We start from the raw sequence: 22,266 nt of genomic DNA on the forward strand, positions 1-22,266 counted from the left end.
GTAGGGAAATATAGGGACAGGTAGGAATGTGGAATTAGTGTAGGATTAGTATAAAATGGGTGGTTGATGGTCGGCACAGACTCGGTGGGCCGAAGGGCCTGTTTCAGTGCTGTATAACTAAACTAAATCCTCACAACATTTAAGAAGTATTTAGATGAGCACTTGAAACACCATAGCATACCAGGCTACGGGCCAAGTGCTGGAAAATGGGATTAGAATAGTTAGGTGCTTGATGGCCGGCACAGACACGATGGGCCAAAGGGCCTGTTTCTGTGCTGTATAACTCTATGACTCTACTTATAAAAATTGTTTTGATTAGCTCATGGATTCCTTCACAAAATGAATAAGTATATTTCAGTGGTTAATTACATGTTCTTCTTCAGAACCCATCTCTTTGTGTTTAATATTGAAACAACATTGAGAATTTAGTATTTTGAAAAGAATAATAAGCACTCTGAACTAGCCAGATTATGCAATTCCAATTACCTTATTATAACAACAACTTGCAACAGTGGATGACTAAAAAGCTAATAAAGAGGGAGAAAATTGATTATGAAAGTAAATTGGCAAGAAATATAAAAACAAACAGCAAGAGCCTCTATGGGTATATAAAAAGAGAGTAGCTAAAGTGAGTGTGGGACCCTTGGAGGATGCGACTGGAGAATTAATAACGGGGAACAGGGAAATGGCACATAATTTAAACCAATATTTTGCATCTGTCTGCATGGTGGAGGACACTATAAACATCCCACAGATATTGGATAAACAAACAGCTAATGGGAGGAAAGTGTTTGTAACAGTCTCTATCACAAGGGACAAAGTATTTGACAAACTAATGGGACTAAAGACGCCAGGACCTAATGGCCTGCATCCAAGGGTTTTAAGGGAAGTGGCTGCAGAGATAGTGGAGGCATTGGTCAAAATATTCCAGAATTCACTGGATTCCAGGAGGGTCCCAGCGGATTGGAAAAACGCTAATGTGATGCCCCTGTTCAAGAAAGGAGGGAAACAAAAAGCAGGAAACTATAGGTCAATCAGCCTAACATCGGTTGTTGAGAAAATGCTGAAGTCCGTTATGAAGGAAGAAATAGGCCATTTTGAAAAGCTTAATGCAATCAGACAGAGTCAACATGGTTTTGTGAAAGGGAAATCATGTTTGACAAATTTGCTACAGTTCTTTGAGGATATAACAAGCAGAGTTTATAAAGGGGAACCGGTAGATGTAGTGTATTTGGATTTCCAGAAGGCATTCGATAAGGTGCCACATAAAAGATTATTACACAAGATTGGAGCTCACTGTATTGGGGGTAATGTATTAGCATGGATTGAGGATTGGTTAACTCACAGAAGACAGAGAATCGGGATTAATGGGTCTTTTTCAGGATGGAAAGATGTAACTAGTGGAGTGCCACAAGGATCAGTCTTAGGGCCTCAATTATTTACTATCTATATTAATGACTTGGAGGAGGGGGCAGAGTGTATGTATCCAAATTTGCTGACGATACAAAATTAGGTGGGAAGGCAGGTTGTGATGAGGACATAAGGAAACTGCAAGGGAATATAGATAGGTTGAGTGAGTGGGCAAAAACCTGGCAGATAGAGTATAATGTAGGAAGGTGAGAGGTCATGCACTTTGGTAGGAAGAATCAAAAGGCAGACTGTTCTTTAAATGGAGAAAGACTCCAAAAAAAGTGCAGCACAGAGGGATCTAGTTGTTCTTCTGCATGAAGCACAAAAAGTTAGCATGCAGGTGCAGCAAGCAATTAAGAAGGCAAATGGAATTTTGGCCTTTGTTGCGAGGGGGTTGGGGTTTAAAAATAGGGAAGTCTTGTTGCAACTGTACAGGGTGTTGGTGAGGCCGCACCTGGAGTACTGTGTACAGTTTTGGTCCCGTATTTAAGAAAGGATATACTGGCATTGGAGGCAGTTCAAGAGAGGTTCACTAGGCTGATTCCTGGGATGGAGAGGTTGACTTATCAAGAATGGCTAAACAGGTTAGGCCTTTATTCGATAGAGTTTAGAAGAATGAGGGGTGATCTTATTGAAACGTACAAGATTCTGAGGGGGCTTGACAGGGTAGATGTTGAGAAGATGTTTCCACTAGTGGGGGAATCTCGAATTAGGGGACGTAGTTACAGAATAAGGGGACATTCATTTAAAACTGAGATGCGAAGGAATTTCTTCTGAGAGTAGTGAATGTCTGGAATTCTCTACCCCAGAGATTTGTGGAGGCGAGATCACAAAGTATTTAAAGAGGAGGTAGATAGATTTTTGAAATATCGGGGAGTTGAGGGCTATGAGGAGCTGGCATGAAAGAGGAGTTGAGGTCTGGGGCAGATCAGCTATGATCTTATTGAATGGCGGGGCAGGCTTGAGGGGCCAAATGGCCTACTCCTGCTCCTATTTCTTATGTTCTTATATAGTCTTTTAAGTAATAAAATGCCCCAGGGCTCTTCATAGGAGTACAGTCAGACAAAAATTGAAAATGAGTCAAAGAAGGAGATATTAGGATGTGTTACTAAAAGCTTAGTCAAAAAGGTAGATATTAAGGAGTGCCTTAAAGGAGAGAGAAGTGGAAAGACAGAGGAGTTTAGGGAAGGAAATCCAGATATCAGGGCCTAGACAACCGAAAGTAGAGCTGCAAATGATGTAGCGAAGGAAGTGTGGAATGCACAAGAGACTAGAGTTGGAAGAATACAAAGTTATTGGAAGTTTGTAAGGTTGGAGGAGGCTACCAGGACAGTGAGGGATGAGGTCATGGAGGGATTTGAACACAAGGATGAGAATTTTAAAATCAAGGCTTTGGTGAACTGGAAACAAATGTAGGTCAACAAGAATAGGGATGATGAGAGGGACTTGATGAGGATTAGAGTACAGACAGCAGAGGTTTGAATGAGCACAAATTTATGAAAGATAGATGGGAGGCTGGCCAGGTGTGCATTGGAATCTTGTACAATTCCTTCACCTGATATCCCACTTGTTATACTTGCATTATCAACATCCCTGAAGACTGGTTGTGATGTTGGTGTGTACCATCATACAGTGACACAGTGGGCAAGCATAGCATAGCAGTACACTACAACACCACCAGCAATCTTCAGGGATGTTGCCAACCTAAGCCACTCAATAAAACCCATCACCACAATGTACCATGTATAGTACGCCATGTGCACAGCATGATTGAATGTAACTTACGTGAATGTATTGTAATCAAAAACTTTTTTATATTGTAGGAAAAAATATACTACAAGCAGAGCTGACACATGTTCTGCATGGTGTCAGCCACAGTGGATTTGTCATAGTTTCTTCATCTTTATCCTCTTCATGTCCCAAGTATTTTTGTTTCTGTATGTACTGAAGCAACACTGGGAAATAGAGATAATAAAACTGGAACAAGCCATTGGTAAGCAAAAAGGTAAGAATGAGAAGGTTGCATCAAGACTGATATAATATGGAGGCTACAAACCAATTACTTCCAATTGTTGTGCTGATAAAGTAACTTTCACCATCTATGCCTGACTAAAGTTCAGTTCAGGGTTTAAAAATCTCCTACTCCAAGCCCAGTTTTATGCATAATAGGATTTCTTTGGTACCAAACTTGTTTTTTTTTATTTTCCTGTCTTGGGATGGAACATAATTAGATATTGGAATATATGCAATTGGATATATGCTTGAAAAGGAAAGAATTGCAAGGCTAAGGACAAAGAGCAGGGCAGTGGGGCTAATAGCTGTTTCAAGGAGCTGAACAGGTACAATGGGCCAAGTGGTCTCCTGCATGATTCAATAATTCTATGATACTTTTTTTTATGAACAGAGAAACAGCCATTAAGCTCAAACAAATCTATTGCCCTTTTTCACCCTCACTCACCAATGTTCACCATATCATCCAATCTCTCCAAAAGAAAAACATGCAATTGTCTCTTGAACCCATATTCTATCCACTTCAGTGACCTCCCCTGGTAACTTAATTTGCAACTCTTATTACCTTTGGGTAAAAAAAAATTCAACTTGACTTCCCTTCCAATTATTTTTTTAAATTTATATTTGTACGCTTCATTACAGTAAACAATTTGTCAATTGATCTAATAATCTTGAGAGCTCCAATTAAATCTCCTCAAAGTTTCCACTCCTCCAATAAAAACAAACCCAATTTTTACATAACCCTAGTCACCTATTCTCCCAAAGGCAAGAGCCTCTGTATTTCTTTCTGATTATGTTTCCTTTTTGTCATTGTCATTAAAGTGATTTAAGCCAGCTCAGGTGACAACCACCAATAACAACAATTCTCTTATTCTCACCACATTCCAATCTAGCTTGTTCTTGAAACCAAGGCAACAAATGTTGTGACATCATAATGGATGAGGGACTATGGACAACATTACATTGCATAATATCCCTATTATAAAACAGCATATCCTCTGACCCACCATGGACAACGCCACATGGGATCTGCTGGTATATTAGAAACAACAAGGGTCCCAAGATGAATCCATATGGTATCCTAATAATCTTTCTCCAGCTTAAATTTATGATATTCCATTTCCTGTTTTTAAGACAGTGTACAATGCAGTGTCAAACCTTACCTTCTATTCTGTGATTCCTTACTTTAGCCATTGAGCCATATTTACACAAAAGATGATAGATTTATATCACTGTTAAACAGTTAAAATAGGACTAAGTGGAGCTGGTGGCTGGCCCAATGTGACAAATACAATAGGCAAGTACAGTACTGAACCTCTACACTCTTTAGCCCTTCACTTTATACAGTATCACCTTTTTTTGGGCTAGAAAGTAGAGGGTTTGTTTAATATATGGCTTGCTATGTAGGCAAATATATAAACTAATCACCACTTGTGAAAATCTATCTAAAGATCCAAGTATATAATTAACTGCAACTTCCTGTCCACCATGTTGTTAGTATATTTGAAAAGTTATTTAAACATAACCTTTCTTTCCTGAATCCATTATATCTGTTTTCCAATTTTCCATTAGATCTCTCAAAACCATTTCAAAAACTTCTACTACAGCATGTTATACTTATTGATCTATAACTTACAATTCCATCTCAACCCCTTTTTAATAATAGTGTTACATTACTTACTTTGAAATCCTCACATCTCTCGAATGTATATACAAAAAGTCAGTTAAACTTCACATGCAATTTTCCATTTACTGTAAGACTTGTGGATATAAATTAACTGGGCTAGGTATTTTGTCTGCTTTAAGAGCATATAACCTTTTTTCATAACCTCCTTCTTTATTACTTACTGTTTAGTTTTGTTGTTTATAAAAATTTAATAGTTTATTTGGTCAACTTTTGCTGCTCTTCCTGTGCAATGATAGAGGTGAAGTTACTGTTTACTAACATGTCATGGTAACTTTAACAATACGCCAGTGAAATCTTTCTTTTAAATGGTACCAATTGCAGTCCTTAATAGGAAATAATTTGATCTCACAGTTTCATTTACATTTGTGTGACTCAATTTTGCAATGTAACTTTGCCAAATATATATGTTTTGATCGACTGCAAAAAAAACCTGAGGTCAACAGGCAGATGTGGGGGTCAATTTCAACTTCAGTAATCCTGGCAGAGTGGAATCCATCCAGTATTCAAATCATTGGTTTCAATGGGTGGGCTCTGCAGTGGTGGGTGATTCACTGTCAGGTGATTGCCCAAGCAGTTAAGTTGAAAATTATCTCCATGAAGTTTAACCTCTTCTGCATGTACCGCTTAGTGTGATGAAGTGCAAGCTGAACTATGAACTTTTAATGTTAAAAGATTTAAAAGAATTCAGGCCTTTAAGGTCTGGATTTTCTTCTGTTTACCAATTTTAATCTTAAAAGCTCAACTTTTGCAAAAAAAAAAGAAAATATATCCCCTACATTTTTAACAATAGAAAAGTGATAACTATCTCATTAGTTCTTTACTAAATTTAAATTTACAATATAATTGGCTGTTTGAAGTCCATAAGCAGAATGCATTTAACTGTTTGAATGTTAAAAGACATTGTAGCTGAAAGTGTGATGAACTGATCTGAGCTGCAATCATTGTCTATCAGTTAGCTGCTTATTCCTAGTTAACACAGCGCTGTTCCTTTAAACCCTGCTCTGTTTCTCTCTCTGCAGATGCTGCTTGACCTGCTGAGTATTTCCAGCATTTCTGTTTTCATTTTACCCCAAACTTCATCTGTGTTTTATTCCTGACTCATCATATCAATTGTTTCTTTCTATATTATATGTAATACCTTATTAAATCTTTAAATTTGTCTTCTTCAATAATGGAACTTAATAGTAAGAAATGTTTATATTCTAAGATCACCATTTCTCCAGTTTCATTTATTTATTAATTCATTAAACCTTTTTTTGCACTGTACCATGTCCTCGGGAGTGACACTCTGTGCAGTAACTGCCACCTGCTCCCATTCCCTTGTCGAAGGCTTCTTTCTCCATGGCAGAAATATGGATCTCTCCTGACTTCCGCTTGTCTCACCAGTGCCTCAAGGGTGGCCTCACTGAATCAGGGAGCCCTCTCCCTGCCACATTGCGACATCTCCTTTCAGCCTGAGTCTTCCACAGTGATTATCCAGTAGCCTTCACTCCATGAGTGCACCTTTCCTGTTCTAGGGACTGCACCTTTAAAAAGGGAAGGCTGCCTGGAGTATGTGGTTTGCTCGCAATGCTATTCAGCCCCTTCGGCCCCCTGCGGTGTGCAGAGGTCACCGGCAGCATTACAGAGAAAAGTGCAGTGCAGGATCCACTCAGGGCCATGCTACAATCAGGAAAATAAGGCAGGAGCACCAAAATTATGTGTTCCCAACCTACATTGGAACTAAGCCAGCATATTGCAAATTGCAGTCCTGTACCCGAAAACAAATGTAACCCATTTTCTAGGCCTGTATTTGTAGAATTATTTTGACCATAAGTTTCTAATAAGGAGAACAATGATTATGAAATTTAAATAGAAACAATTTGCAGAATTGTCTGAAATAGTGGCGATAGTTCAATCTGTTGGCATTGATAACTGAAATAGCATGAATTTGCATCTTTAAAACTGTTAACATCATTTTAAGTGAAGTTTTCGACAGGGTGCATTACAATTCCCTGTGCTGAATTTTAATAAGCCCTTGGAGACAGGAACGGAGATGGGGGCAGGGGGGAGGAGCATAAAACCAGAACCGGAGGCGTCGGACCAGAAGTCCAACATCATGACGTCCCCTCTAATTTTATTGAAGGGAGCAAACCTGAAGGGCGGAGATCTGGCATTGAAGTGGCAGGCAGGTAATTAAGATACTTAAGAGAACTATTGACAAGAGATTTTATTCTCAGCTTTCAATCTTACTAATAATGCTTGGGAATCACGGGGCTTCAGAATCTCGCTTGCTTGAGGGAGGCAACATGGAGGCAGGAGCTCACTGCTGGCTACGAAGGGTGGCCATCAAGAGAGGCAGCATCAATTGCCAGGCAGGGTGGAGAAGGGAGAGCATTGGGAACTTGGTGAGGAGTGGGAGAAAGGTTGCCAGCACTGTGAGGGAGCCATACCGAGAGGCAACAGGCAAGTGCCACCTCAGCAGAGGTGAGAAGTGGGGAGTGGGGAGGGAGGCTGCATTGACAATGAAGGCCTTGCACATAGGAAGAGGCCACCTGTCATGGGCCTCATTCATCCAGGCTTTGGGACCCTGTTGAGGAGGAGGTGAAAAAGAGCAGGAGGGTAGCGCAGGCACCAGCAGTGGCATAGCAACAACCTGTAAGCCCACAGGAGAGTCAATATCGGCCTCCAGACAGTGGAGAAGGGTGCAGAGGGCAAAACCAGCAGCCTCCCCCATGCAGAAGAAGCTACCCTTCAGAAAGGGTCTCCCGGTCAAGGTTCAGATGTCTGAGAGGTAGTGCTAATGCAGACTCTGCCTCTCGAGGGAGGACGTCACTGACCTATGCGCTATGATGCAGAGTGAGCTGAGCCCCAGGGGACTTGGTGGAAATCCATTGCCAGTGGTCCTGAAGGTCACCGTGGTGCTGAACTTCTATGCCTCTAGATCATTCCAGGGATGCGCTGGGGACATGTGTGGCATCTCACACTCAGCAGCCCATTGGTGCATCAGGGAGTTCACCAATGTCCTTTTCAGGAGGGCTGCTGACTATTTGCACTTTCGCACGGATCCCAACTCTCAAACTGAGAGGCACATTGGGTTTGGGCCTATCGCCGGACTCCCCCAGGTGCAGGAGCTCATCGACTGCATGCATTGGCCATCAAGGCTCCTGCACACCAGCCAGTGGTCGTCTTCAACAGGATGGGCTTCCACTCCCTCAATGTACAATTTGTCTGCGATCTCCATAAACGGATCCTGCAGGTCTGTGCACGCTTCCTGGGAAGTTGCCTCGATGCCTACATTTTAAGACAGTCCCAGGCGCCAGAGCCTTTCCAGCCTCCCTTCAGGGATGGATCCTTGGAAACGAGGGCTACCCACTGAGGACATGGCTTCTGACGCCTGTGAGCAACCCACGCTCAGATGCAGAGGACAGGTACAATACCTGCCACAGATGAGATTCAGGTGCCAGTGGAACCCTTCAGTATGATGCAGCGAGGACCTCACATATCATGGTGGTCCGCTGTCCACTGCACAACCTGTCACTACAGAGGGAGGAGCATTGAACAATGAGGATAGCGAGGAGCGTGATGCCTCCTCGGACGATGAGGATGCGGAGGAGGAAGCTGGCCAACCATCGCCAGATGAAGGACCCCAGGGCCAACAGGAAAGACGACGTGAGAGAGGTGCAAGGGAAACTCGTGATGCCCTTATACATTCGTGTTTCCTTTGATCCTTACTGCTGGTTGCAGGTTGACCAATAAAGACTTACCTGTATGCAGCCCTGTTGTCACTCTCTTTTCTTTAGTAAGCCATCACCCAGCACGCAGGTGCACAGCACTCAAATGGCAAGGCTCAAGACTTGACCCCTTGCAACAGGATCCCTCGCCTCGAGCCCCCTGACAGAGGCAGGGTTGAAATATCGCTATAAATTAGATTAGATTAGAGATACAGCACTGAAACAGGCCCTTCGGCCCACCGAGTCTGTGCCGAACATCAACCACCCATTTACACTAATCCTACACTAATCCCACATTCCCACCAAACATCCCCACCTGTCCCTATATTTCCCTACCACCTACCTACACTAGTGACAATTTATAATGGCCAATTTACCTATCAACCTGATGAGACAGAAGCTTATCTTTATTATCCCTAATAACAAATGCTACCCTTTCTATTTACATTGGACATTCAACTGTGAATCCTGAGTGCTTCTAAATGCTCTTCTATATTCTTTTGCGTGTACTCCTTTGTGGTGCTCCCCTTGCTAAAGTAAAGGCAGGTTGCTGACCTTGCTGCGCCTTGGCTTCGGATGACCTTGGCGGTCGTCCTCTCGTTGCCTGAGGCCTGGGGGGCCCTGGCATACTGAGGGTCTCCTGCACAGAAGGAGTAGCACCCTCTGTCATCAGGGATGAAGGAGGACCTGGCGTCACTGGCAGATGTGCTGCGGACCTGCTGCCCACACCACGAGCACCCAGAGAGGAGCCACCCACTGCAGGAGGCAGCTACTCCTCTTCCCTTGTAAGAAAAACTTGTGCATCCCTGCTGACCTAATAGGGTGGCACCTTGTCCCCCTCTCACCTTACCACAGTTGCCTTGAGCTGACGATCAAGATGAGGGTATGCAGATCTGCAGGAATATCCTGCAGACACTGAGTGCTCTGATGGATGTGGCTGCTCGTCAGAGCCACCAATCTCTCAGTGGAGGGCACCGCTCATTCACGAGTCAGAGACTTGGATAAGATGCCACATCAAAGATTACGACACAAAATAAGAGTTCATGGTGTAGGGGGGGTTACATAGCACGGGTAGAGGATTGGTTAGCTATCAGGAAGCAGACTGGAGGGATAAATGTGTCATTTTCAGGTTGGCAGGATGTGACTAGTGGAGTGCCACAGGGATTAGTGCTGGGGCCTCAACTATTTACAATCTACATCAATGACTTGGATGAAAGGACCAAATGTGTGGTTGCTAAATTTGCAGATGACAAAGATAGATAGGAGAGTAAGTTTTGAGGAGGACATAAAGAGTCTACAAAGAAATATAGATAGGTTAAGTGAGTGGGCAAAAATTTGGCAGATGAAGTGTAATGTGGGAAAATGTGCACTTGTCCACTTTGGCAGAAAGAATAGAAAAGCAGAATATTATTTAAATAGAGAGAAACTGCAGAACTCTGCGGTACAGAGGGATCTGGGTATCCTGGTACATGAATAACAAAAAGTTCCTATGCAGGTATAGCAAGGGATTAGGAAGACAAATGGAATATTGTTGTTTATTGCAAGGGGAATAGAATATAAAAGTAGGGAATAGAGCATGGCTACCTGACCCGAGCCCGACGGGACCCAACAACGTGTCGGGTTCGGGTCGGGTCGCACTTCCAGGTCCGGCATTCGGGCTCGGGTCGGCTGTGTCACTACCTCCGGTAAGTGTCTCCAATGTTAATGTATGTTTTGGGCTTGAAAAGTGCTTTTGTTAGTTTTTTTAAGCTTGTGTATATCAGCAACAAAGTGAAAAACGGAAGGTAGGTTAGCTGATGTTTGGGTCGGGTCGGGCGCGGGAAAAAATGAAAGGACTCTGGCTGGGTTGGTCTCGGGATTGGATGTGGTTCTGTCGGGCTCGGGTCGGGTTTCATTTGCAGACCCAAGCTGGCCTTTATTAGGGAAGTTTTGCTATAGCTGCACAGGGTCTTAGATAGATGGCATCTGGAGTACTGTGTACAGTTTTGGTCTCCTTACTTAAGAAAGGATAAAATTGCAGTAGAAACAGTTCAGAGAAGGTTCACTCGACTGGTTCCTGGAATGAAGGGGTTATCTTATGAGGAAAGGTTGAACAGGTTGGGCCTGTATCCATTGGAGTTTAGAAGCATGAGAGGTGATCATATTGAAACGTATAAGATCCTGAGGGGACTTGACAGAGTGGATGCTGGAAGGCTGTTTCCAGTTATGGATGAGACTAGAGCTAGGGGACGCAGTTTAAAAATAAGGAGTCTCCTGTTTAAGATGGAAATGAGGAGAATTTTTTTCCTCTCAGAGGGTTGTTAGTCTGTAGAATTCACTTCCTCAGAGAGCAGTAGAGGCTGGGTCATTGAATATATTCAAGGCTGAGTTAGATAGATTATTGATGGACAAGGGAGTCAAGGGTTATGGGAGGCAAACAGGAAAGTGGAGTTGAGGCTACATTTAGATCAGCCATGATCTAATCAAATGGCGAAGCAGGCTCGAAGGCCGAGTGGCCTATGTCTCCTAATTCATATGTTCAAACTGCAGCACTCTAGGCAGGATGGACTCCTCCATCGTCCGCAGCTGGACACGCATAGCCTTTGGCATCTCTGCCAGATGTCGGCTGACCTTTCGCTGCAGCATTTCCCATGATGCTGGCAACATCAGAGGCACATCACAAGCCTGGAGCTCGGCATGGGCCTGGCCTCCCACAGTCCTCTGACTGTCAAAGGCCTGGGCTGTCACAGCCTCCGTCAGCTGCTTGGGCGTGTCTGTGCTGTGTTCACCAGATTGTGTGACCAAATCTAACCATGAGCACCTACCCACCGATGTGAGCAATCTCTGCTGGTGGAGGGTGTGGAAGTATGAGGTTTACTAGATTGATTCCTGGAATGGACGGGTTGTCTTATGAGGAAAGTTGGACAGACTGGGCTTGTTTTTACTGGAGTTTAGAAGAGTGAGGGGAGACTTGATTGAAGTATATAAGATCCTAAAAGGTGGATGTGGAAAGGATATTTCCTCTTGTGGGTGAGTCCAGAACAAGGGGGAACTGTTTAAAAATTAGGGGTCTCCCTTTTAATACAACGACAAGGAGAAATCTTTTCTCTGAGGGTTGTGCAACTTTGGATTCTCTTCCACCGAAGGTGGTGGTGGGGGGAGGGGGGTGTGGTCATTGAATATTTTTAAGGCAGAGGTTGATAGATAGGTAGATAGGCAAGGGAATCAAAGATTATTGGGGGTAGATGGGAGTGTGGAATTTGAGACACTAACGGATCAGCCATGATCTTATTGAATGGCAGAGCAGGCTCAATGGGACGAATGGCCTATTCCTAATTCATATGGTAGGTGACTGTGCACCCTGAGGCTCCCTCCTCCTCCTCAGATGTGGCAGGCTCTCCCATAGTCTCTGTGGCCCTTTGTTGATGTCCTGCATGAGAGAACACAGACACTGAAGTAGTAAGGGCCTCCCCTCCCAACACTCCAACCACCCCTATGTTGGAGCTTTCTGTAGGCAACGGTTGCCACATGAGCAACCTGGCTCCATAACTGCAGATGCACCCTTGTGTTCCATGATGAGCTTGCTCACTATCTTGGGAAGGCCCGCTTGTCTCTCTGTCCACTACAGAGCGTCTGTCTTGTGGCCTTGCCAGCTCCATGGCCTCCTCTCCCTCGGTCTCAGGACATGGAGATTTGGCAGCCCACTGCCTGTCTTGGGTTGCTGTCTTGATTGTGTGTTATCTTCTCCTGAAGACACAAAGATGAATGTTGTTGATCTCCCAGTGGGGTCAAGCCCAAGACCTATGTTGTGGCAGTAATGGAGGCACACATGTGTCTCCTGTATGCTGCTCCTTTCCAGGGACTTGTGGGGGTCTTCAATGACAGACAGGTGCCTTTCAGTGCTATTTAGCCATGCCTCAAGCAGCATGCCTTTATGCCTTGACCCTTCACCCGCAACTGGGTGGGCACTCCATCTCCAACCAATGCATCCCCTCGCTCTGACAAATGCAAGGCCCAAGAGGTCAAGTGTTAATGAGGCACTCACTATTGTGGGGCCACCTTAAGAGGCTGTAAGTGAAGGTCACCGGTGGAAGTGATGTCACATCATACATGAACAGGGAGTTGCGGGTGTAGCTCGACAGAGTGAGATCTATGTAGATGTACTCCTATAGTAGCTGTGTATATATTGTTCTAGTTTAATTTATAGTAAAAACCCACATATTCTTTGGATGTTACTTGTAGTCCTGTGAATCTTAATAGTTCACATACCAAAGGAACAAATAATATGGCATGGTGGCAACATTTGGGATATATTTTTCTGAAGACCACCAAATATTACATGGTGGCAATGTTTGATTTTTTCTGAAGAACACAGAGCAGTTGGCAGAAGATCCCACAACAGTGCAGTGAGCTAGGACTGAAGACAGGACCCCAGGTGGTGTTGAAACTCTGAGTACAGTAAGCAATTTGCCTGGGGATTGGAGCTTGGAACTAATCTCACAGTGTGTCGAAAAATTTGAAAAGAAGTAGATACTGCCATAACCGCTTTAGTTTTCCTGTTATTTTTCTGCATCATGGGTGGGGCCTAAGCCAAAAAAGTGGGAAGAGCTGAACGGCGCCACTGGAGGTCCAGCACAAAGGAAAAGGCTGGTTGTGGCAGCTGCTGGTGCTGCCAGCTGCAGCTCTCTGCAGAGAGGAAAAAAATGCTATCTGTTTAAAAAAAAAAATGAATGAGCTGTGTAAGCAAAGAAAGCTGTTATCTCACATTAAAAAAAAAACAAGCTGTGCAAACAAAGGTGTTGTCTCTCACTCGTAATGGGCCAGGCCTGCAAAAACGAACCCCTCTTAAAAAAACGGAAACAGAAAGCTGTGAGACCAGAAAACCTGTGGAATAGCCTATATTTATATTTTTAAAAAGGACCATGCAGAAAACTGCTTTCAGGTATCCAGTTATGGATTGGATGGCATTGGACATAGCGTCTGAGTTTAAACTGTTTCAACAATGGATGGAACTGTGTTTCCTGGATCAAGAAGTAAGTGAACCAGAGTAATAAGTTGTAAAAATCAAGGTCTGGGCAAAGTGAGCCTGCAATGGATCAACCCATCAGGATTGTCAGCTGAGGATCAGAAAGACCCTAGCAAGCTATGGGCATTCCTGGAGGATCAACTGAAGATAAAGCTAAATTTCTGAGTATATAGGGTTGAACTTATGACTTACCAGCAAAGGCAAGATGAGACATTAACTAGTTTGTTGCAAGGTGTGGAGACAAAACTCAAGAATGGAACAGGTTGTAGAACTATAATTGCGTCTACCCCACTAGAGGCCTTTCAAAAAGATCTGCTGGAAAAGAAGAAAGAGTAAAGCATAGATGCAATACTCGATGATAGAAGGAAATTTGAAACCATCATGGCAGTGCACCAGCTGTTACAATCGTTGGGGGCGGCTACAACAATTGGTATGATAACCAAGGCTCAGAAGTCTGTTAAGCCTTGTAGCAATTGTGGCCTGACTCACCTAATTTGCAATTGTTCGGAATACCAGGACTAGTGCAAAGTTTCTGGCATGTGAGAACATTGAGCAAGGCAGCGCAGAAGGCCAAACTCAGATACTGCACACAGGAGTGGTGGCAGATCACATGCAGAGAGAAGGTCTGCAGGACAAGATGGCAAACATAACAAAAGGTTTGCTAACACACAACAAAAGCACAAGCAGGTACATCAGGTCAACAGAGAGACAGATTGCCAGGGGGCCATGGATGAAGAATGTACACTCAGTAAGCAAGCATTTCACATAGTTAATTTGGATCAACTTGTCAATGCTATTACACAATCTGAGGCATTCGCCATGATCGGGATTATATGTCCACAGAAGAGTGCAAGCATAAACGCAGAGTGAAAATTGACACCAGAGCAAGTACAAATATTCTGTCCATTCATATACTGAAGGACATGTACTTAAAGAAATGGGAATCTATGGTATAACCCATCATGGCTAGGCTGACTGCCTACAATGGTTCGCCAATCAAGTGCATTGAAATGATAACCTTGTACTGTAGCTATGGGAGCTCCGAATGACTACAACAAATGTTTTATATTGGACCACCTGTCGCAGGACTTTCAGCATGCCAAGGTTTAAGAATTGTCACAATATATGAAGTCAGTAACACATCGAAGATGGTAGAAAATATCCAGGTCGAGTGTATCAGATCGGTCCATGTAAAGGACAACACAAAGGCTGGCAATCTAGACACGAAGAGGTGAATGATCGGGGGTCTCTCCTCAGGCTTCAGTTCATTGCAGCAAGTACCCGTAGGCCAGAGGGATTGCTGGTCATTGGTAATGTTGCCAGTCATAATTTTTCTAAGCTTTCGAAATAAGGGAAGATGAAGGCATCATATGACAGGTAAGCAGGGCCAGAATTGGCTTGATTGCGAGTAGGACAGGAAGTCAGAGTCCTCAATCATGCATCGGGAACTTGGTATCCTGCAGAGGTTGCTAGGACATGCAACCAGCCCAGATCATACGAGGTGCAGACACCCAATGATACTTTTCTCAGACGGAACCGAAGTCAGCTGTACGGCAACACTACATGTGACAGCCCTGTGGCATTGCGGACATGTTCAAAGACAAACTCTCTGAAGGTGAATGTACAGAGGCAACGAGCACAAAGGTATAACATGCTAACCAGAGTTCCAAGTCACCAGAGTCTCAGATGAGCTCAGCTCTGGGAAGAGATAACAAGATTGGGATGAATAAGCAAACCTCTACATTCTACAGCGTGTTAAACTTGTTTATTTGTAAATAATATATTTTAATCATGGATAGTTAGTCCAAACCACATAATTGTATATTCTACTTATGTTTTTATCTTTGGAAATAAGGGGAATGTTGTGGGACCACCTTAAGAGGATGTAAGTGAAGATCACCGGAAGAAGTGTTGTTGTATCACATATGACCAGCGAGTTGTGGGTGTAGCCCAACAGAGTGAGACATGTGTAGATATGCTCCTGTAGTAGCTGTTGTCACGCAGACACCCCCACCTGCCAAGAATGAGGCACATTAATTTTGTCTTATGAACATTGATTTGAAAACTGTTACTGAAGTGAAGAAAAGGCTTGTTTTAAAAAAAAAAAAATCACCAGGCCCTTGGCTGGAAAGACATTTGCATATTAACAGACAGTGCTTGTGGGGACAAAGGGGCTACTTCCTTATCCAGTTGAACTCACAATGGACTTTGAGCACCAGACAGTGAAGGTGAGGGAGCTCAAATTTCAGGATGACTGCTGCGATGGCCAAATCCACAAACAGACATGGTCAGACCAGCTAGTCACATGACTAGCCTGCTTGGCAACCTGTTTTTTCTTAATTGTACAAACAGTTTGAACTGACAGACTGCAGTATGCTCCTGGACTGAAGAAGACCTCACCTGTCTGGCTGTCCCTCGCTTTCTTACGGAACACCAAATCCACTGAAGACATATGAACCCCAAGAGAGAAACGTCTCCTACAGCGAACAAGGTTTAAGAAGAATACTGGGCTCCAACCAAGAGCAAGATCTACCTACAATCAAGGACTCTACAGTGAGCTCGAAGAACCATAACATAAAAACTCTCTTCAGAGATTGCCTCAAGCTTTTCCACGTTCCATTTTCTTGTGCTCTTTTTTGTTTCTATCTGCATGTGTGCATCACGTATGCATGCTAGCGTGGGCCCATCATGTATTTGCAGGCATTAAATGAATTAGAGTTTAAGTTTAATAAATTTCAACCTTTCTTCTTTAAACCTAAGAAAACCCGTTTGTGCTGGTTTCTTTGCATTATAATTGGAAAGCAGTGAACAAGGATTCATCAAGGGGGAGCTTTAAACGGTGTGTTTAAAATTAAACCCTGTTACAGTAAGACCAGGTGAAGGCTGAGAGGGAACACTAGACCCCTTTCTCACCAGGTCGTAACACTGTTGGGGTTCACGTGTCTCATGTGAGGATTTGGAGTTCAGTGAGAATGCAAGGGAGAGGTCTTCTTCAGTCCAGGACCATACTGCCGTCTCTCAGTTCATCTGTTCTAGTTTAAGTTGTAATAAAACCACACATATTCTTTGGATATTACTTGTAGTCCTGTGAATCTTATAATAGTTCACATAACAAAGGAACAAGTAATATTGCATTCTCTTTTGCTGCCCGATGAGGTCATTAAGCCACTTGCGACAGTGGATCCGGGTTCTTGGGATGACCCCATTGCTGCTGACCTCCTCTGCTCTCTGAAGCCAGGCTTGCTTGGTCAGGCAGGCAGGTCTCCTCCTCCCGTCCCTGGAAAGAGCAGCTCCCACCTTTCCCTTGCAGCCTGAAGGAGAATCTGGAGAGAGGCACAACTAAAACAAGGGGTCACCATTGTCTTCCGTCTGCTATAGTTGTGTTGGCTCTCTTCCCTGAAGAAAACCTTTCGTAGGTCAATCCTTTATTAAATACAGGGCCAGCAGACCTTTAAATATGGCGTCAGCACCCCCCGCAGTGTCAGCTGATGCTTCTGTTGCCGCCTCCGCATCCGCCACAGTCCACGTCATTAGACGGCCCCCACACCTCATTAACCTTAATTGGCCAGCCACCACTTGATCGCATGCTGCCAGCCACTCATGGCCCAAACAGCAGCTGCACCCACTTCCAGTCCTGACATGGGTACCTGTGGCCTCCAAACTAAATCCAGCCTCCATGTTCAAATTTCTGTTCTGTAACTGAAATTCCAGATGACAATCACTATTAAAGAATTGCATAAATAATGCATGACGTTGTTACATCTCATCTCGATCAAAAGCATTACTCATTATTTTTCTTCTGAATGAGGTTTCTCAGAGATGTTCAAATGTCACAAATAAATGTCAAATTAACATTTTACAATAAAGGGGAAGTATTACAGTGCAAAAAGAAACGTTTTCATTTATATAGCACCTTTCATGACATCCCAGTGAAGTACTTTTGAAGTGTCACTGTTGTAGGAAATGCAATAGCCAATTTGTGCACAGCAAGATCCCACAAACAGCAATGTGATAATGACCAGATTATCTGTTTTTGTGATGTTGATTGAGGGATAAATGTTGGCTAGAGCACTGCAAGTAACTCACCCACTCTTGTTTGAGGTAATGCCAAATCATCTATTACAGTCACCAGAGAGGGCAGACAAGGCTTCAGTTTAACATCTTATCCAAAAGAAAGCACCTTCTTAGTGCTGCGCTGGAGTGTCAGCTTTGATTGTTGCACTCAAAGCCTGGAGTGGGATTTGAAACTATGGCTCAGAGGCAATAGTGCTACAAACTGAGCCACAGCAGGAATTAAAACTGATATTTTTTGAAAAGTTGTTCAGATGATGAGCAGAGTCTATATGGAGCAATATTTGTTATCAATAGCGATACTAGAAAAAGTAAAGATTTATATTATATTGAAAAGAAAGTGAAAGAAATAAATGGAATCATGAGTTGTGATGCAAATTCACTTAAATGAAGGAATTGATGTAAATGTTATGTGGTTAGTGCTATAAAGTGAAATTATAATTTAGAAATTTAAAGTGGTAACAAATTGCAGCAGCCATTTAACAGTCCTTCGGGTAACTGTCTGGTTCTGGTAGAAGCGGTTCAAGAAGGTAGCTCACCACCACCTTCTCAAGGGCAATTAGGGATGGGCAATAAACGCTGGCCTGGCCAGTGACGCCTACAGCCCATGAATGAATAAAAAAAAATACAAATCTGAAATAGTCTCATTACCAGCAATCAAATTGTTTGTGTGCAAGTAAATGATTTTTCCTCCATGTCTATGTTCTACCACCCATCCCACCCTCTCTGCCTTTTCCATTTGCAAGACTATTTAGTCATCAATGCCACTGCAGAGATTCAACAGTGTTCCTTCTTCATATCACTCTTCAGCCACAAAAATGCAAATTGGCTGATGTCCAAATTCTTCCAGTTTTAGTGTAAATTTCTTCCAGCTGGTTTGCAAATTTATATATCAACATTCACCCACACTAATGTAAGAAAGATAAAACAAATGAGCCAATCAAACTGCTCAGCAAGATCCCAAGTCTTTTCATCTGCCATTTTTATTTTGTTAGCAACTGAAATTTCTGCTGTTCAAAATAAATATTTAAGCAAGATGAATATTACATATTTTACAACAATGATTACTGTTACCCATAAAATGACCTGTTGTGTTTTCTAGTACCATACTTTTTTTTCACTTCAAGGCCTCAACTTGACTCAGAAGCCAAGGCTTCATTCAACTATATATATTTACCCAGAATAGTTTGCAGAAATTCTCAGCATGTATTGTGAGGTTTTTCCTTGGGTTTTGATGCACATCCTAGTATCGCTTCAGTCCTTCAAACACCTCTTAATGCTGTGAACTCGTGCAGCCCTCCACCTAAGTGCTTCCAGTCTCCATTCCTTCTCAATGCTCAAAAGACCAAGAAATTAGCCAATAAACAAATCCCAACAATCCATCCCCACTGCTGCTACACCAGAGATTATCCCTCCATAGTATTGTCCTACTCAAGAACCACCCTAAATCATATCAAACTTGGTAACTTTCCCCACTCATTACTGCTAAACCCCATATACCTATAGTGACCTCCAATCAGCTACATATTGTCTACTTTCTTCCTGTGTATCAGACAGAATCAAGATGTACATTTTTCATGGAAAAACAAAACAAAATCACAGACATTGTTTCTTAAACCATTGGTAAAATAACATAACACAATGCAATAAAAAAGTTGATCAAATAGTCTTGTTAAAAGACAGGGATAGCTGTTGCTGCAACAGTGCATGAAGTCTCGAGCAAATGCCATTTGATTTATTGGCAAAATGCTGTTATTCAGTTCTTATCAGGGGAATGAAGAATGCCTGATTGGTTCTGATTATGGACTTAAATGAAAAGACGCTCCAGATGGCTTGATTTTTTTTTTTAAATCCCTACATTCTTATGAGAGTCTGGCTTATAAAAGCTATAATTTTAACTCTGTTGCTTGATCAGAGAGCAAAAGATGGGATTTGATTGGGGTTAGCTGTTCTATGGCCTCACAGAGCTCAGGGTCTGCCAGGTGTGAGCAAGGAGATATCCGAGAGCTACATTCAATAGAAGAGCCCTCTTGTTCCTTTGTCCTGGATCAGTGGAGCTTGATTAGCTTTTTAGACAAGGCAGAGTCTTTTATAAGACAGCTTGCTCAGAAAATACCATGTGAAAGTGAAGGTTAAATTACAAGATGACAAAGTGAAGATTAATATCTGTAAAAACTCATTGAGTTAGAAATGCCTATGTACTTCAAAAGAATGCAACAGCAATATGCTGCTAATAAATTATGTTTGCTAGACTTTAGGGAGCCATGGTGACCACACACTCATTTACATACAACTGTAGTTTGAGCATAAACTGCATTCTTTGACGGAATGTACATATGATTTTATTGTATTAAAAGTTCAATTCATTTTTCTATCTGTATACTTTCTTCATCCCAATTGTGTTTATTTTCTCACACATATTTATACTTCTATGGTTGAATGGGTGGGTACTGTGTATTGGAGAGCCATTTGACTACCATCATGCATTATGATACTACAGGTAAAACAAAGTCACAGTGTGATTTATTTAAGCAATAAAAAGTGTTCTCAGCTCCCTCATTTTGACTACCATACAATTAATCCAAGAATTAAATACTCGATAACACTAGTGTTTGAATCTGGGCTTTCTCCCACCACTTTTATTTTGCAGAATGGCAAAGAGGTACTTTTATAAGCAGACAGTATAATATCTTGGGGAGCACGTGGGACGCCTCCACTCACATCTAGAAAGCGGTAAACATCACACTGTTACATTCAGGGTAAAATTAAAATTAAATTTACAAGACGATCACATAGAAGCAGATAAATATAAAGAGCTAGTTGTACAATGCTTGACTTGCAGAAAACAATTATTTTCTAAACAAGAAAAAAAATCTAAAATCAGTGTACAAGATTAACTTCCCCGTAGTACCTTGTTATTTCCCTCACATGCTCAAGGCAGTATGAAGCAGGGAACTGGAGACCTCAACTATAAGTTGATCCTTACTATGATGATCAAACAGATAATTAAGAGATTGACCACTGCTAAGACTTAAGTAGGTGTGACAGTAATCTCTTAACTTCTGATAGACCGTTTGCTTTTGATACCTGACATCAGCTGAAATCCTATATTGTTCCAGTGTCACTTATCTATCGCTGCTTTGAAATGATGTAACAAATAAAATCCTGTGGATGCTGGACATCTAAATAAAATCAGTGCTGGAAACACTCAACAGGTCAGTCAGCATTTGTGAAGGGAGAAATAAATTTAAGGTTTCAGGTCCATGATCTACTTTAAAAAAAAATGTGCCTGACTCATCTTAGAATGAAGTTCCCATAGATGTTTCAGCCTTTAGAGTTGTTCTGCACTCACGAATAATTCCTACATCTGATTGTTAATTTTGGTTTTCAGTTTCCTTCAAACAACCAAAAATTTGATCAATATCTATGATCAATCTATTGCATACTGCTAAATTACACATCAAAGAACCTGCTTACAACTAACTTGCAGAGAACTGGGTTCTGGTTTCCATAATAAAGTCTGAAAAGGAAAATCATCTATTTGAAACTCCTTTAACTGTATGTTTTTGGTTATATAAAAATATAACTGATGACTCCTAAAATTTTGCAAGTGCTGCAAGTTTTGGATCATGAATGATGCATAATTGAATTTTTTTTCTCCAGCATGCCATATTTCTTTAAAAGAACCTAAATATGCTTTTGTTTGTTGATGTCCATTAGAACCCAGTCAACAGTTTGACAATCAACTTTACAGTGAAGTGGGCAAAGTGGAAGGAAATGCAAACATAAAATCCAAACTCGAGGAACTGCATAAGAAGGTAATTTTCACAAACCATATAGGATACAAATCATTGGTCAGGCTACAGTTAGAAAAGTGTGTTCCGTTTCAGGTGCCCAACTTTCAGAAGGATTTCAAGATCATAGAGGGTTCATAAGAGATTTAATACAGTGTTATGAAGAGACTGATCAAAGTGTTATAGGGTTTTGATAGGTAGAAGGAAAAAGCTATTTTATTCAGTGGGTCAGTAAGTAGAGAGCATAAATCCAACGTCTGTCCTGTGGTATATCACTATAGTTCTATCCTTACTGGGCTCCTCCTCAGTTGCAATGCATACCTCCTGCAGTAGCTACTGCTCTGGTCCCTACAGTCGCCTGGGAAGTGTTCCACAGTTACATTTTTGCCTACATACATTCTCTTAGCCACATCACCTGTACTTGTGCATGGGGGTACTTACCATGTATATTCTATTGACACCCAGCTCCACCAGTAACCTCAATTTGACAACCATCAATTTACTGTCTGAATACTTTTATTCAACATTAAGTTATGGGTGAATCAGAACTTCCTATGACTGAAACTGTTTCTCCAG

The 22,266-nt window shown here is 42.2% G+C and overlaps 1 protein-coding gene across 1 annotated transcript in view; it reads left to right on the forward strand.

Annotated features, from left to right (window-relative positions):
• The window catches only part of LOC137352436 (EF-hand calcium-binding domain-containing protein 14-like), a 70,939-nt gene that overhangs the window by 4,937 nt on the left and 43,736 nt on the right, over positions 1-22,266 (forward strand). The window contains exons 2-3 of the mRNA XM_068017906.1: positions 3,234-3,415; positions 21,617-21,714. Of these exons, the coding sequence (XP_067874007.1) occupies positions 3,234-3,415; positions 21,617-21,714 (280 nt within the window). The remainder of the gene's footprint in view (positions 1-3,233; positions 3,416-21,616; positions 21,715-22,266) is intronic.

Source organism: Heterodontus francisci, chromosome 1 (genome assembly GCF_036365525.1).
Source record: "Heterodontus francisci isolate sHetFra1 chromosome 1, sHetFra1.hap1, whole genome shotgun sequence".
Taxonomy (NCBI): domain Eukaryota; kingdom Metazoa; phylum Chordata; class Chondrichthyes; order Heterodontiformes; family Heterodontidae; genus Heterodontus; species Heterodontus francisci.